The sequence below is a fragment of the Brachyhypopomus gauderio genome, unplaced genomic scaffold (genome assembly GCF_052324685.1).
Source record: "Brachyhypopomus gauderio isolate BG-103 unplaced genomic scaffold, BGAUD_0.2 sc60, whole genome shotgun sequence".
Lineage (NCBI taxonomy): Eukaryota > Metazoa > Chordata > Actinopteri > Gymnotiformes > Hypopomidae > Brachyhypopomus > Brachyhypopomus gauderio.
The window spans coordinates 1,904,355-1,918,590 of NW_027506881.1; the positions used below are offsets into that span (position 1 = coordinate 1,904,355).

Here is a 14,236-nt window from a genome sequence, read left to right on the forward strand (position 1 = left end):
TGGAATACAGCAGCTTTATCTCACACGTTAAGTCTCCCTTTCACCGTTCACCATTACAAATGGACATCGATATATTTATATATTTCATTTAGAGGCACTGTCACTTGACAGTTGGGTGAAAGAGCAAAAGTCAAATCTAAAAATAAAGGGGAGAGACACCCCGGTGTGGATAGACATCCCTGTGGGGGGAGAGACACCCCGGTGTAGGGAGAGACACCCCTGTGAGGAGAGACACCCCGGTGTGGAGAAAGACGTCCCTGTGGGGGTAGACACCCCGGTGTGGGGAAAGACACCCCGGTGTGGGGAGACATCCCTGTGTGGGGAGAGATGTTTCACTTGGTTGATTTGTTATTTATCACTACAGTCATAAGCGTGCTTGGCTAAACTAGCTAAATCCATATATCTGTATGCCAAGATCTCCATTAGCTTTGTGTTAGCTTTAGTTTCCTGGTAGTGACCGTGCTGGTCTGTTCATTTCACTACAGCACAGCCTGGTGTGCTACTGATATAAATGGCTGTTGTATAAGGGGGAATTGAACCTTGTCTGCAATACTCTTCACTATAAATATTCCAAAGTGTTTCTGTTCAGTCCAATATCTGAAGTCCAGTTCTGTGTAATTATCACTATTACATGTTCTATTTATTGTTGGCTGTTAAAGTGAATCAAATAAAAATAAATGACACACGATGTTGATTTATTTAATATTTTGAGGAAATTGAATTTATTTTTTATCAAACTGATGTGTAGGCCATGCTAATGCTAAGTGTCAAAACACAAACTGCATCTATTCAGAACTGAAGATCACTTGATTCTGTGGGCCTTGCCAAATCTTTCAGACTAAATAATTGACTAAACAACAATACTAGATTTATTCACAATTTTTGTGCTGTGGATTGAATCAGTGCAGTTACATCAGCCTGTCTTCATGTATAATAAATCCAAACAAACATTCAATATGTTTAAAATGTTAAAAAAAAATAAAGCAAAACGTGAATATTCCCTGTGATGCTGTGAAAGGCAAAACCTTCATGAACTTCAAAAATAATGAAACTCAAAACGATGCAGGAATCAGTCTGATCATCATTCTCTTTAATCCACACTCCCTTATAGACCAGATACCTACCCTCTACCCCTCTAACTCATCTACCCTCCCTACCCCTCTACCCCCCCTTACCCCCCTACCCCTCTAACCCATCTACCCCTCTACCCCCCCCTTACCCCTCTAACTCATCTACCCTCCCTACCCCTCTACCCCCCCTTACCCCCCTACCCCTCTAACTCATCTACCCTCCCTACCCCTCTACCCCCCCTTACCCTCCCTACCCCTCTACCCCCCCCTTACCCCCCTACCCCTCTAACCCATCTACCCTCCCTACCCCTCTACCCCCCCTTACCCTCCCTACCCCTCTACCCCCCCCCCCCTTACCCCTCTAACTCATCTACCCTCCCTACCCCTCTACCGCCTTACTCCCCTACCCTTTTACCCCCTACCCTTCTACCTCTGTACCCTCCCTACCCCTTTACCCCCCCCCCCCCTTACCCCTATTATCTCATATTTTTGGAAGGGCATCAACCATTATGTGAGTTTGCTGATTCTATGAAGCAGGTCTTGTCCTGAGTCCTGCTGGGACGTCCGGCCGTGTACATGCGTCCTGATTGGCTGGCTGCACGGCGTGAAGCCAGTCCTCTGCACCATAGCCGTGGGGCTGATGGGAGCTGGCGGAGGCGTGGCCCTGCTGGTCCCAGGGCGGGGCCTCCTGACCCCTCACAGGCATCGTGCTGGTCTGCTGGAGGAGGAGGAGCTGGCGAGCGAACAGCGGCTCCACCTACAGGAGCGGAGGGGAATCGCCTGTGACACTCTCCCCAGAAACACACCTCACACGCCTGTGACACTCCCCAGAAACACACCTCACACGCCTGTGACACTCTCCCCAGAAACACACCTCACACGCCTGTGACACTCTCCCCAGAAACACACCTCACACGCCTGTGACACTCTCCCCAGAAACACACCTCACACGCCTGTGACACTCTCCCCAGAAACACACCTCACACGCCTGTGACACTCCCCAGAAACACACCTCACACGCCTGTGACACTCCCCAGAAACACACCTCACACGCCTGTGACACTCTCCCCAGAAACACACCTCACACGCCGTCCTCATGTAATGCAAACATGTTTCGAATTTTTGAAAATCTGTGTCCCAAAACAGACCACATCTTTACTGCATGACATTAGAAGCATGTGATGCACTAGCTAAGATGACCCTAGTTGGCTAAGCTAAGATCCTAGTTGGTCATTATCTCGGCTGGGGACCCCGATGGAGCTGGAGGCCCAGGTGAGGCGGAGGTACCTGCACAGTGATGGTTCTCCTCTGAGGGCCCTGACACACCTCAAAGTACAGCAACACCTGGAGGGGAGGGAGGGGGCGTGCCTGCAGAGAACAGCCCTGCACCTCTGAGAGAGAGAGAGAGAGAGAGAGAGAGAGAGAGAGAGGTGAGTGGACGAACACGAAGGGCCTCTTCCTCTTTTCTTCTCTCACAAGCTCACTGTGGGAATGCGGGGACGGCCAGTCATGCAGGATGTACAGACACACCCTGGAAAGTCCAACATGCATTTGCATATTGCTTAACTTTAGCCCCTCGATCTTCTCGCACGGACCCCTCATTACATAAACACTTTCTGTGGTAAACGGCTGAATGAAGGAACACTGTAGTGCAGCAGTGCTGTGTGAATTAGCCCTCGCTGCCTCATTAATGTCTCATTAACTACTTTAAGTGAATGTGTGTGATGATGCCAACCGTTGAGGAACAGCTCTGTGTCGAAGAGTTGACTGGTGTGCTCTTTCTCCAGCCTGCCGGTCCTGTGGGTGTGGGGTGCGTACGCTCCCTCCCAGAACACCCTGGCCTCACAGAGGCGACGGGCAAACAGGCCATCGGGAGCCATCCAGACCAGGACACCACCTTCCAGTCCAGCACCCTCCACCTCAGGCAGCGCCACCAGTTCTGGCCCCCCTGGGCCACCGTAGTGCTGGATCTCGTCATAGGGGGCCAACCGGCATCCTCCGCCCGCCAAGACCGTCGCGTCCCGGACCAGAGCGTCGCCACTGAACACACACACCTGCAGCCTGGAGTCTAAAACAGGCCAGTCAGACCATATGTTACGTGTGTGTGTGTGTGTGTGTGTGTGTGTGTGCGCGTGTGTGCACGTGTGTGTGTGTGTGTGTGTGTGAGTGCGTGCGTGCGTGCGTGCATGCGTGCGTCTGTGTGTACGTGCATGCGTGTGTGTTTGTGTGCGTGCGTGGGTGTGTGTGAGTGTGAGTATGTCTGTGTCTGTGCGTGCGTGCGTGTGTGTGTGTGTGTGTGTGTGTGCGTATGTCTGTGCGTGTGTGTGGATGTGTGCGTGTGTGTGTGTGTCTGTGTGTGTTTGTGTGTGTGTGTGTGTGTGCGTGTGTGTGTGTGTGCGTGCGTGTGTGTGTGTGCGTGTGTGCATGTGTCTGTGTGTGTGTGTGTGTGGGTGTGTGTGAGTATGTCTGTGTCTGTGCGTGCGTGCGTGTGTGTGAGTGTGTGTGTGTGTGTGTGTGTGTGTGTGCGTATGTCTGTGCGTGTGTGTGCGTGTGCATGTGTGCGTGTGTGTGTGTGTGTCTGTGTGTGTGTCTATGTGTGTGTGCGTGTGTGTGTGTGTGCGTGCGTGCGTGCGTGCGTGCGTGTGTGTGTGTGTGCGTGTGTGTGTCTGTGTGTGTGTGCGTTCACCTGTAAAGGCCAGAGCCTCTGCTGAGCGGATGCACTGGTCTAAACTAAACAGAGATGGTGTCGTGTCGTAAGCGCTGCAGTTATAGTAGGAGCCACTGATCTGGTAACCTACAGCCACACAAACACAAATCTATCACTATACAATAATTATGTGGGCATGAAATAATGACAAAAATGCTTGTTCACACACATATAGTGTCAGTACCAGGGTCCCAGTGTGGAGTGTATGTGCTTTGACTGTAGGGAGAGTGGATGTCTAAAAATGGACCTGGTTCTGGTGTGATATCTCTCCAGGCTCTCTCAGCCGGAGACACAAAGTTACACACCTGTACCAAGAACACACACTTTATTAGTATGGTAACGACAATTGGAATGGCAGTTTCAAACTTATTGTCCACAAAGTATTGTCTCAAATTCTCTCTGCTTTCATTCTTAATATGATAAAAAAAGCGGACGTACTTGACTCTGCAGCGGTGTGTGTGCGTGGTACAGCGAGAAGTTGGGAGAACTTGTGATTGTTGAGACTTCACAGGATTTATATCCTGAAAAACAAATAAATAAAAGAGTTTTAGAATATGGAGATAACTTTGTAATAGTTATATGGTCCACATATCTTTAAAAACAAAATTGCGATAGCTACCACGCTGACATGCGTCTGGAATCTTAGATTGTTAAAGAAAGTTATCTGCGACGTTTTAAATAACTTTTATTTTGAACTAAACTAAATTACTGACCTCTTTTTGTGCCTTCTGGAATCACCCTGTAAACTTTGTAGGGGTCCGATGTGTCCAACTGACTTCGTTCAACAACCTCCTCAAAGTCAGTGCTTTTGTTCAGCGCGCAGCGCAGGCGCGTTTTCCAGGTCGGTGGGTCCGGTCTGTCGATGCCCTCCCGGTATTTGCCCTTAAACAGCGCCCATGCCTGTGAGGAAGAGCACAGCGCCCTGTGAGGAAGAGCACAGCGCCCTGTGGTCTCCGTCTCTCCAGGGCAGGCGCGCTCCCGTTCGGCCTCCGTCTACCTTGAAGAGTGCGGCGTCCTCGTCCCGGTTGTAGTCCTGCTTCCCTGCGTGTTTCCAGGGGATGCGGAATGTGGTTTTCTCGCTGTCCTCCCACGTGAGCCCGGGGTATTTACCTGAGTCCACCTGCTCTATCAGCCACTGACGTAGCTTCCCGTTACCGGTGATTCCTGCCATAGTATAAACCGACCCTGCTTTAGGAAACGAAAAAGTGAAATACATCTCAGAAAATGTATTATTATTATTTTTCTTTTATTTTTTATTGTACGAAGAACAACACGCTTACCCTACCTACCAGAATTTGACATTTGAAACTCATGTCGTTCAAATTTCAGCCACAACTTTCCTGATAATTTGCGTGCACGGGGCGCGCGTCAGAACCGCGGCCAGATGCGCTCGAGCGCTTCTACCTGCGTGCACGCGCACTCTGCCTGCGTGCACGCGCACAGATGCACACACACACACACACACACACACACACACACACACTCATACGCACACGTGCATACTGACGGTTTTTAAGCATCTTGAATTGAAACAAACTTATTTGGTTTTCCTAAATTCGGTTGCATGGCAAGTCATGTTGAAGTTTATGCGGTGTAGAAGAAATAGATTCATGAGAGCCCAGAATAACCCAGACCAAACCCCCCACACCTCTGGGCCAGGTTGGCACAGCACATTTCCCGTTTAAAGTTGAGTCACATAGTTATTTGGTACTGAACGTTTGTCTAGAAATGACTGGCTGTGACCCCAGAACAGCCGTAAGTCCCGCGGGAGTCCAGCGTTACTCAGCACCCTGACTCAACACGCCATCGTGTTGGGAACATCTTATAGCACATGATACGAAACAGCACAATATCCAATAATACCACGTAAAAGAAAATAAAATGAATACATGTTCGCTGTTTAATTGATGTTTTCGTGCATTCTTCCTTTCGTTCGTGCTCGTTAATTTGATCATCCATATTGTGAAGATTTTGGAATCAAATAATCTAAACAAATAAATAAAAACAATGAAATCAAAAGTAGCATCCGGTTGTTTGATCTTTTCCCTGCTGCGTGAGATTAATTTATACTATTATTTCCAGCACAATTCTTATGCTTTTCATCTGTGGAAATAACTAAATAAAGGTCATTTGTACATATTAGTGCAGGGTTTGTACTTTTGTAATAATCTGTGATGTGTGGCGGCGCGTACAGGATGAGCAGGGTGAATATGTTGTTTTTATACATCAGAGAAACAACATATTGTCAATGATCTAAACAATGTAAAAAATGTAAATAAAGACACTTTGCAAATGAAGCAATATTTAGTGCTTAAATTGCAGGATGCAGCATCCTAACTTTGCCTGTTTTCCCCATCCCCTAAAACCCCCCATCCTCCTTACCCCCCTCATCCCTTTACCCCATTCCCCTTACCCCACCTCATCCCCCTTACCCCCCATCCCCCTAAAACCCCCCATCCCCCTTACCCCCTCATCCCTTTACCCCATCCCCCTTACCCCCCCATCCCCCTAAAACCCCCCATCCCCCTTACCCCCTCATCCCTTTACCCCATCCCCCTTACCCCCCATCCCCCTAAAACCCCCCATCCCCCTTACCCCCCTCATCCCCCTTACCCCCCATCCCCCTAAAAACCCCCATCCCCCTTACCCCCCCTCATCCCCCTTACCCCCCTCATCCCCCTTACCCCCCTCATCCCCCCCCCCTTCATCCTCTCAAGTCATTTTCCCAGAAATCTGAACATTCTGTGGTCGACTGTCGGATATTCAAATGAGCTCCGCCCCCTGCAGGCCACCTGCTCTTATCTGTACAATCGACATCTATGATGAAGCTAAAATGTGCTGAGTCAATACGTTACCAAAGCCCAACACAGATGTGGCCAACACACACCATTAAATCTGTCTGGTAACTCAGTGTCCTTACGCACTGCATGTGAAAGTGGGCTTATTACACACCGTACTGATATTATAACTGTACTATCTATATATTCATTGAGAGCAGATTCTGACTATGGTTTGAAGACACTGAACTGACCATTTGATATGAATCCAAACAGCTTCTCTAGAATGAGCACTGAATATATTCAGAATTTTTTCTAAAATGTATCCAAATGTGGGTGATATTTCAATTTTCACACAGCTTCTTCTAGACATGCACAATCAGATGATCCATTGTGGAGCACCACTCTGAAGGTCGCGTGTGTAATTCTGACTCCGTGACAGAAGGATCTACCCACAGGAAGTGGTACAGTAGTCCATGTGCAGGTGAGTGTTCAATGGAGAAAATGAAGCCAACCTAATTAATAGACATAGTAGAAAAATAAGTTATGGTGCTAATTAAATGTAGGTAAATAAAATGTAGTGATTATTTAAATTAATTGCGAGAACAAGGAGACAACTGTAATGAATTTGTATGTCATTTTTCTTTAAGGTTTTCCAAAAACATCACAATGATACTGTTTAAACCAAATAAGTAAATAGATTTTAACTGCAGAAAACAGAAAGATTATTTTAAAACTTTTATTATTATTATTATGTATTATTGAATTATTTTTTATTTTTAATAATAATGATTTTGATATTTGTTTTACAAAAATGCATTCATATTTCCTGTAAAATAGCTTAACTCATCTTTTGATTTCCATATCTGAAATGTGCAGATATACATATTTTTTAAAGCAGATTCTTTGAGTCTGACTTTTCAGGACCGTGATCTTTCGGAAAGATTAATGATGTGATTCAGATTTCACTTCTGTATCTTTCTGAAGTAACAAACTACTTGAGCTACCTAAGTTTAGTTTTTACTATTCTTTCCAGCACAATTCTTATGAACTGCTTTTCATTGGTGGAAATAACTAAATAAAGGTCATTTGTACTATATTAGTTGCAGGGGTACTTTTGTAATAATCTGTGGTGTGTGGGGGAGGTACAGCATTAACAGGGTGAATATGTTGTTTTTATACAACAGAGATTCACAGTTATTTTCAATCCTGACCACATTACACCTGGACACTGAGCAGCACACCTGTCCGACACACCTGTCCCACCTGCCACGTAGTCATAAACGTAAATTAAAATATGCTTTATATACATACATAAGACATACAACTTCACTACATACACCTTCCTAGAACTGGGTTGGACCCCCTTTGAACTCAAAACTGTGTACCAAAACATTACACCACCACCATTACATCATCCCACTACACCATCACCATTACACCACCACCATTACATCATCCCACTACACCATCACCATTACACCACCATTACACCACCACCATTACATCATTCCACTACACCATCACCATTACACCACCATTACACCACCTCCATGCTTTCATGTTATTTACGCCATGATGTCTGACCGTACAATCAAAACGTTACGGCAGACAGTCAGACCAGTTCCAGTCTTTCATTGTCCAGTTTTGGTGAGTTCATGTGAACTGTCAGACAGCATGGCACTTGGTGCCGATTAACTTCAAGGTTTGATGTGTTTTGAGTTCAGAGATGCTCTTCTGCAGTTTGATCATTCTCCTCTGACCCATTCTGATGGTCCGAACTTCAGCTGGTCATCTTGCCCATGTCTACTGATTAGATATTGGTGTCTAAAAACAGTTGAAGAGGTGCACCAATGCGGGTGGACTGTGAGTTCACTCCAGTACTGACTTTATTACGCAGGTGGACTGAGTTCACTCCAGTACTGACTTTATTACGCAGGTGGACTGAGTTCACTCCAGTACTGACTTTATTACACAGGTGGACTGAGTTCACTCCAGTACTGACTTTATTACGCAGCTACTTTCTCAGCTCTGCTTATAGCTCCGCCCTCTTCCTTCCAATCACCCTGCAGGTTTTCCTAGAGTGTTAAATTAAACATCACAGTTGCACTTTCAGGTGAAGATATGGAACAACTTTCATTACTCTTCACCTCCTTCTGCTCCATCTCTCTATCGACTTCAGGGCTGTTGCATAACTGGAGGTAGAAAGTAATCGTCTGGTGAGATTTGTTGCACTTTCCATCTGGCCCTGAAAACAAGGAGAAGAAAGTCACACTTTCACAACCTTTCGGGTTTAAATTTCAGTTGTGTGATTTTGCACTTGAAGCCATGGCACAGATTACAGCCCAGATATGCAGCTGCCACCAAGGGGTTTAAGTTCAAATAGTCAGTTATATGTGTTATATGTGTTATCTGTTATAACGAGCAAGTATGTAACATACTCAGGCTTAATATATAAAATATAAAATATACACTGTAAGTATATAGTGTTAATGTACCCCAGAGTGCTTCCTGTAGTATCTGTTTGACTATCCAACACCCTACAGAGGAGACACAGCCCCAGTTATTCCACTACACCTCTTCTCATAACTGCCATGAACAAAAAATGATGAGTTGAACTTTACAGTATTTCATTGGTTCATATATTGCAACCCCACAACAAACTACCAATCACAATTTTCATAAACCTGCCGAAAGGTCACCCTGGGGCAGCACTGCCATCACACAGGTGCAGGTAGCCTTGATAAAGTCAGACGCTTCGGCCTGGTGACGTCGCACCTTTGAGCCTAGAAATCTTTCAACAGCTGCTACCATGTGCCATTTATGTTTTGTTTTTTTTTTTTGCTCTCATATACCAAAAAACACTCACATGCTTTTCTCATTTGAACTGAAAGAAAAACCGGAAAACCAGTGTTTCTAAAAGAGACCAACACCTTGTTCCAGAAGTAAGACACAGTAAATGTCCTAATCAAATATGGTGAGTTAGAGGAAGCCAGAGGCCATGGTGCCTTGGACAGATGTTTGAAGATGTCTGAAAGCTAAATATCTGGGCCTAATATAATGTCAATGTAAAAATCATTTAAATCAAACAAAATATGGAAAATCATCTGATACATGTTTTTTGGATAGTCGCAGTGAATAGTATGTCAAAGTATGTCAAAGTAATTTTGACAAGTATGTCAAAGTAATTTATACATAATTATCATATCCATTATTTGTTCAGATTTGCACAGATTTGTTTGTGTTTGTTTAAGTTTGTCTATGCTGTCATTTTCCCCTCCAAACATGAATCTTTCAACAAAGCATACCTTTACATTACAGAAGACATGAACACAGAATGTCAAACTGTAGTTCTAGAAATCATGAAATTACACTCACACAACCGAGGTTACACACCGAGGCGCTAGTGTATTACGTACACACACTTCATAGCTGTCCAGTGGTCTATTTCACAGTATTTAAGTTTATAAATACATTTTTATATAAATATGTTTCTTATATACTTTTATGTTAACCATGTTTAAAAATGCATTCACAGAACAAAATATAGAACACATGCATGTGTTTGGGTGCCTTTATATTAATACCACTCATTTACTAATGAAGATCAACTCTGGTATAGTGCAGGACTCTGATATAGTACAGGACTCTAATATAGTGCAGGACTCTAATCCTAATCCATCTTATTAGGGACATGGAGTATGTTTTCCCAGTACAACGATCATATTCATAATGTCCCAGGAGTCTTTGTGGGTCCATCACAAGTCTACACGTCTACGTTTTTTCTACATTTCCATTACCTTCAAGAGACAGGTCACTGCCATTGTTACCACGGTTACTGCTATAGATGAAAAAAGATCAAACTAGGAAACAAGGTTTGTTCTTAATTACTTCATGCCATTTGTGATGGGACTTCAGCTCTAGACTGCAGTGAGAAATCCCCTAATATCCCGGCAACATTACACACTCAAATACACATGTGACACTTTCCACTGTCCCTCTGAATTGTAACTCTCAAGGGAAACTGAGTGGATCAGAGAGTACAGAGAGTAAACCAGGGACGCCCCCGCAGATGACTCCACCTGTACACACACACATAAACACACACACACACACATACACATACACACACACACACACATACACACACACCCACACACACACATACACACACACACACACACATACACACACACCCGCACACACACCCACACACACACACACCCGCACACACCCACACACACACACACACACATAAACACACACACACACACACACACACACACACACACACATACACACACACACATACACACACACCCACACACACACATACACACACACACATACACACACACACACATACACACACCCACACACACATACACAAACACATACACACACAAACACATACACCCACACACACATACACACACACCCACCCACACACACATACCCGCACACATACACACACACGCACACACACACATACACACACACCCGCACACACACACGCACGCACACACACACACACCCGCACACACACACACACACACACACACACACATACACAAACACATACACACACACCCGCACACATACACACACACACACGCACGCACACACACACACGCGCACACACACACACGCACGCACACACACACACCCGCACACACACACACGCAAACACACACACACACATACACACGCAAACACACACTCACACACACACACACATACACACACACCCACACACACATACCCACACATACACACACACCCACACACACACACACATACCCACACATACACACACACACACATACACACACACCCACATACACACACACACACACACACACACCCACATACACACACACACACCCACACACACACACACACACACACACCCACACACACACATTAGGCGCTTCTGCATGTGTTTAACATCTTAACTGCACAATTAAAACTGGTATATTAATTATTTGTGGTAGCTCTAATATTTAGAGACCCACGCAGATGCGCGAGCCGTGTGACTGAGACTGCGCGCGTGTCACCACACAGTTCACAACCCAGAGGAAGCGAAACTCCTGCAGTCTCACCAACTCTAAGCAAACACACATCAGCATTTTGCAGTGGATCAAATCTTGCAAGGTCATACAAAAGCGCACAATAACAGGTTCATATAATTACACGCGATATTGACCATACTTGCCCTATTAAAGTTATAACATAAACCAAACAAGTAATAACAATGAAACCTGGCGAGGTTCTCGTCTTAATTCTACGCTATGAGGGAGATGTGAACTAATCCGAGCCCGTGTTTGTAGAAAGTGCCGACATTACAGCCTGCGCTCGTGTCCCTCCACCCAACACGGTTCCCAACACTGCACACACTCGTGCTGGGTGTAGTTCACTCTGGCTGCAGCTGCACTCTTTGGCTTTACTACATGTTTCCGTGACTTTAGCTGAGGGCTGACCCTTGTCTTCGTTGACTTTTGCCCGGCTGTCATGGCCACACGGTTCTGTATCAGAGGACTATTGACTGTGGTCCGAACTGTCCCCGCAACCCGGTCCGTGTCCAGGTACAGTACCGACACCGCGCTCCACGTCTCCAGCCTCGGCGTGACCCGCCTGGTCTTGGCCGCTTGGTCGCTGCGCGTTCGGCGTAGAAGATAGCAAACGTATATAACATGAAATCAATGCTAAGAAATGTTAACGTTTTAAAATCTTTCTTCGGCTATGTGAACATTTAGCTGTTCTGAACAAAGAGAATTTGAAATGTTGGTTGTAATTTGAGTTGTTGAAGCAAGGTGGCGCCAATGTTCTTCTAGTAGATGTCACTCGTGTTGAAGGGGAACATTAGGTCGTAAGCGTCATGTTAACTGGTTAGATGTCTCTCATACAGAAGTGAACGTTGTTGCACTAAATGGTCTTTCATTCAGAAGTTTGACGCTCTGTTGATTTTTCAATCAGCATGTGTGTCAGCTCAGGCAGAAGGGCCGTGAACGGAGTGGACCTGTTCTACATGCGCACCGGAGAGGGAGACCACCCCATCTTACTCCTGCCGGGAGTCCTGGGTGCGTTAGCCGAGCTTCATTGTAGATGGGTAAAGGCCTGCAGGTTATCATGCAGTGATAATCTCTCTGTCTTGTTTCCTTCACTGAAACAGGAAGTGGTCACACGGATTTTGCCCCACAGCTTGATAAGTTGGATAAAAGGCGTTTTACAGTAGTGGCGTGGGACCCCCGGGGTTACGGGCGCTCACGCCCCCCACACAGAGACTTCCCTCCTGACTTCTTCCACCGAGACGCCAAAGATGCTGTGGACCTGATGCAGGGACGCTGCTGTCTGAGCGTGGAACATTTATTCATATATGTGTGTGAGTGAGTGAAGTTGTCCTAATAAGGTCGTTCTCCTTGTGTCTTTAGGCGTTGGGCTTCAGGCGTTTCTCCTTGCTGGGATGGAGTGACGGTGGAGTTACAGCTCTGATCGCTGCTGCAGTAAACCCCACCCTTATTAGGAGGGTGGTGGTGTGGGGGGCCAATGCCTACGTATCAGAGCAAGATGTCCAGATCTACAATGGTGAGAGGTTCAGGCGGTCAGGTGGAGTGAAGCTGCCACGTCCAGCAGGGGGCGCTGCAGTGGGCTCCATCCTGGGTGACGTACTGATTTGTGTGTTCTAGCAATTCGAGACACGTCACTGTGGAGTGAACGGATGAGACAGCCCATGGTGGAGATGTACGGTGTTCAGTACTTCACTCACACGTGGGGGAAATGGGTGGACGCCATCTGTCAGTTTAAGAGCAGACCTCAAGGTGATACCAGGTCTACCTCCGCGGCCAATTCTGATACACATTCTTTTTCAAATTTTGACATTTTGCCTTATTTCAAATTCAAATTTTGTTGAAATTTGCAACTGGTTGCTCTTGATGAAGAGTAAATGTTCTGTCTGTGTTACTTTTCCGGTGTAGGCAGCATATGTAGAGAGTTACTACAGCTGATTGACTGTCCCACACTAATCGTCCATGGGGCTAAAGATTCCCTGGTACCCTCATTTCACCCAGAGTTCCTCCTGCACAACATACACAGTTCACGGTGAGTTAGGCTGGGTCACCAGTAGTGCATTAGTATTTATTTACACACATACGTATTTATGTGTGTGTGTGTGTGTGTGTAAATGCTAATATAATACAATGCGACTGCTTATAACTGATGGATTTTGTTGTCTCCCTGACAGACTGCATGTGATGTCAGAAGGTAAACATAATCTGCACCTGAGATTTGCCACCGAGTTTAACTCACTAGTTGAAGATTTCTTGAGCCAGTGACTAATTTCAGGACCAAGATCAAGCGTCATGTCGGAAGGTTTCTGTTCTCTCTGTTTCTAAACGTCTAAATACCAGGAGGGTGGAACACACTGTTTGATCACCAAATGTGCTTTTCTTTATATTTATCTATAACTCAGATTTCTATAACTACCAAAAATATTAATTTAGGTGTATCATAACTGAATATGAATGAAAATGATGAATGAATCATTTTTATGTATTTTATTAAATGAATTCAAAGAGATATTAAATATAATTGACCTGCAGACTGACCATGAAATAAATGTTTTCGAAATGAATCTAGTTTTTAGTCGTTTATCCTCCGCTCCGGTGGGCGGCGCTGCAGCGCTG

The 14,236-nt window shown here is 45.5% G+C and overlaps 2 protein-coding genes and 1 long non-coding RNA gene across 7 annotated transcripts; 1 reads left to right on the forward strand and 2 right to left on the reverse strand.

Moving 5' to 3' along the window:
- Window positions 1–1,556: 1,556 nt before the first annotated feature.
- On the reverse strand, window positions 1,557–5,257 carry irf4l (interferon regulatory factor 4 like). Of its 5 annotated transcripts, none has more exons than XM_076988136.1 (9): window positions 5,067–5,257; window positions 4,775–4,962; window positions 4,491–4,677; window positions 4,216–4,298; window positions 3,947–4,082; window positions 3,757–3,864; window positions 2,806–3,138; window positions 2,358–2,461; window positions 1,557–1,827 (listed from the first exon to the last, which is right to left on the reverse strand). In XM_076988136.1, the coding sequence occupies exons 1-9, from the start codon at window positions 5,077–5,079 to the stop codon at window positions 1,597–1,599; spliced, it is 1,383 nt and encodes a 460-aa protein (XP_076844251.1). In that variant the 5' UTR covers window positions 5,080–5,257; the 3' UTR covers window positions 1,557–1,596. The 5 variants fall into 5 exon arrangements, with proteins under 5 accessions (XP_076844251.1, XP_076844250.1, XP_076844249.1 ...); XM_076988135.1 differs by having other exon boundaries at window positions 4,775–4,965; window positions 5,067–5,125; XM_076988134.1 differs by lacking the exon at window positions 5,067–5,257 and having other exon boundaries at window positions 3,962–4,082; window positions 4,775–5,034.
- A 2,583-nt stretch (window positions 5,258–7,840) lies between these two features.
- Window positions 7,841–12,172, reverse strand: LOC143489249 (uncharacterized). Its single transcript, XR_013124613.1, has 2 exons — window positions 12,035–12,172; window positions 7,841–8,802 (listed from the first exon to the last, which is right to left on the reverse strand). It is a non-coding gene; the product is annotated as an uncharacterized LOC143489249 (long non-coding RNA).
- On the forward strand, window positions 12,000–14,184 carry bphl (biphenyl hydrolase like). The gene is made up of 7 exons (XM_076988139.1): window positions 12,000–12,139; window positions 12,531–12,634; window positions 12,727–12,891; window positions 12,984–13,139; window positions 13,241–13,372; window positions 13,529–13,652; window positions 13,795–14,184. Exons 1-7 carry the CDS (start codon window positions 12,066–12,068, stop codon window positions 13,883–13,885), a joined length of 846 nt encoding a protein of 281 aa, XP_076844254.1. The 5' UTR covers window positions 12,000–12,065; the 3' UTR covers window positions 13,886–14,184.
- The last annotated feature ends 52 nt before the right edge of the window (window positions 14,185–14,236 follow it).

Coding starts and splice junctions, on each gene's coding strand:
- irf4l (XM_076988133.1), bottom strand. CDS start 4,993: ATGTATTTCACTTTTTCGTTTCCTAAAGCAGGGTCGGTTTATACTATG. Junction 3,865..3,946: donor CCCTGGTACTGACACTATAT/GTGTGTGAACAA, acceptor GTGTGGCTGTAG/GTTACCAGATCAGTGGCTCC. Junction 1,828..2,357: donor GGAGAACCATCACTGTGCAG/GTACCTCCGCCT, acceptor CCGCTCCTGTAG/GTGGAGCCGCTGTTCGCTCG.
- bphl (XM_076988139.1), top strand. CDS start 12,066: ATGGCCACACGGTTCTGTATCAGAGGACTATTGACTGTGGTCCGAACT. Junction 13,140..13,240: donor AGATGTCCAGATCTACAATG/GTGAGAGGTTCA, acceptor TGTGTGTTCTAG/CAATTCGAGACACGTCACTG. Junction 13,653..13,794: donor CACAACATACACAGTTCACG/GTGAGTTAGGCT, acceptor TCTCCCTGACAG/ACTGCATGTGATGTCAGAAG.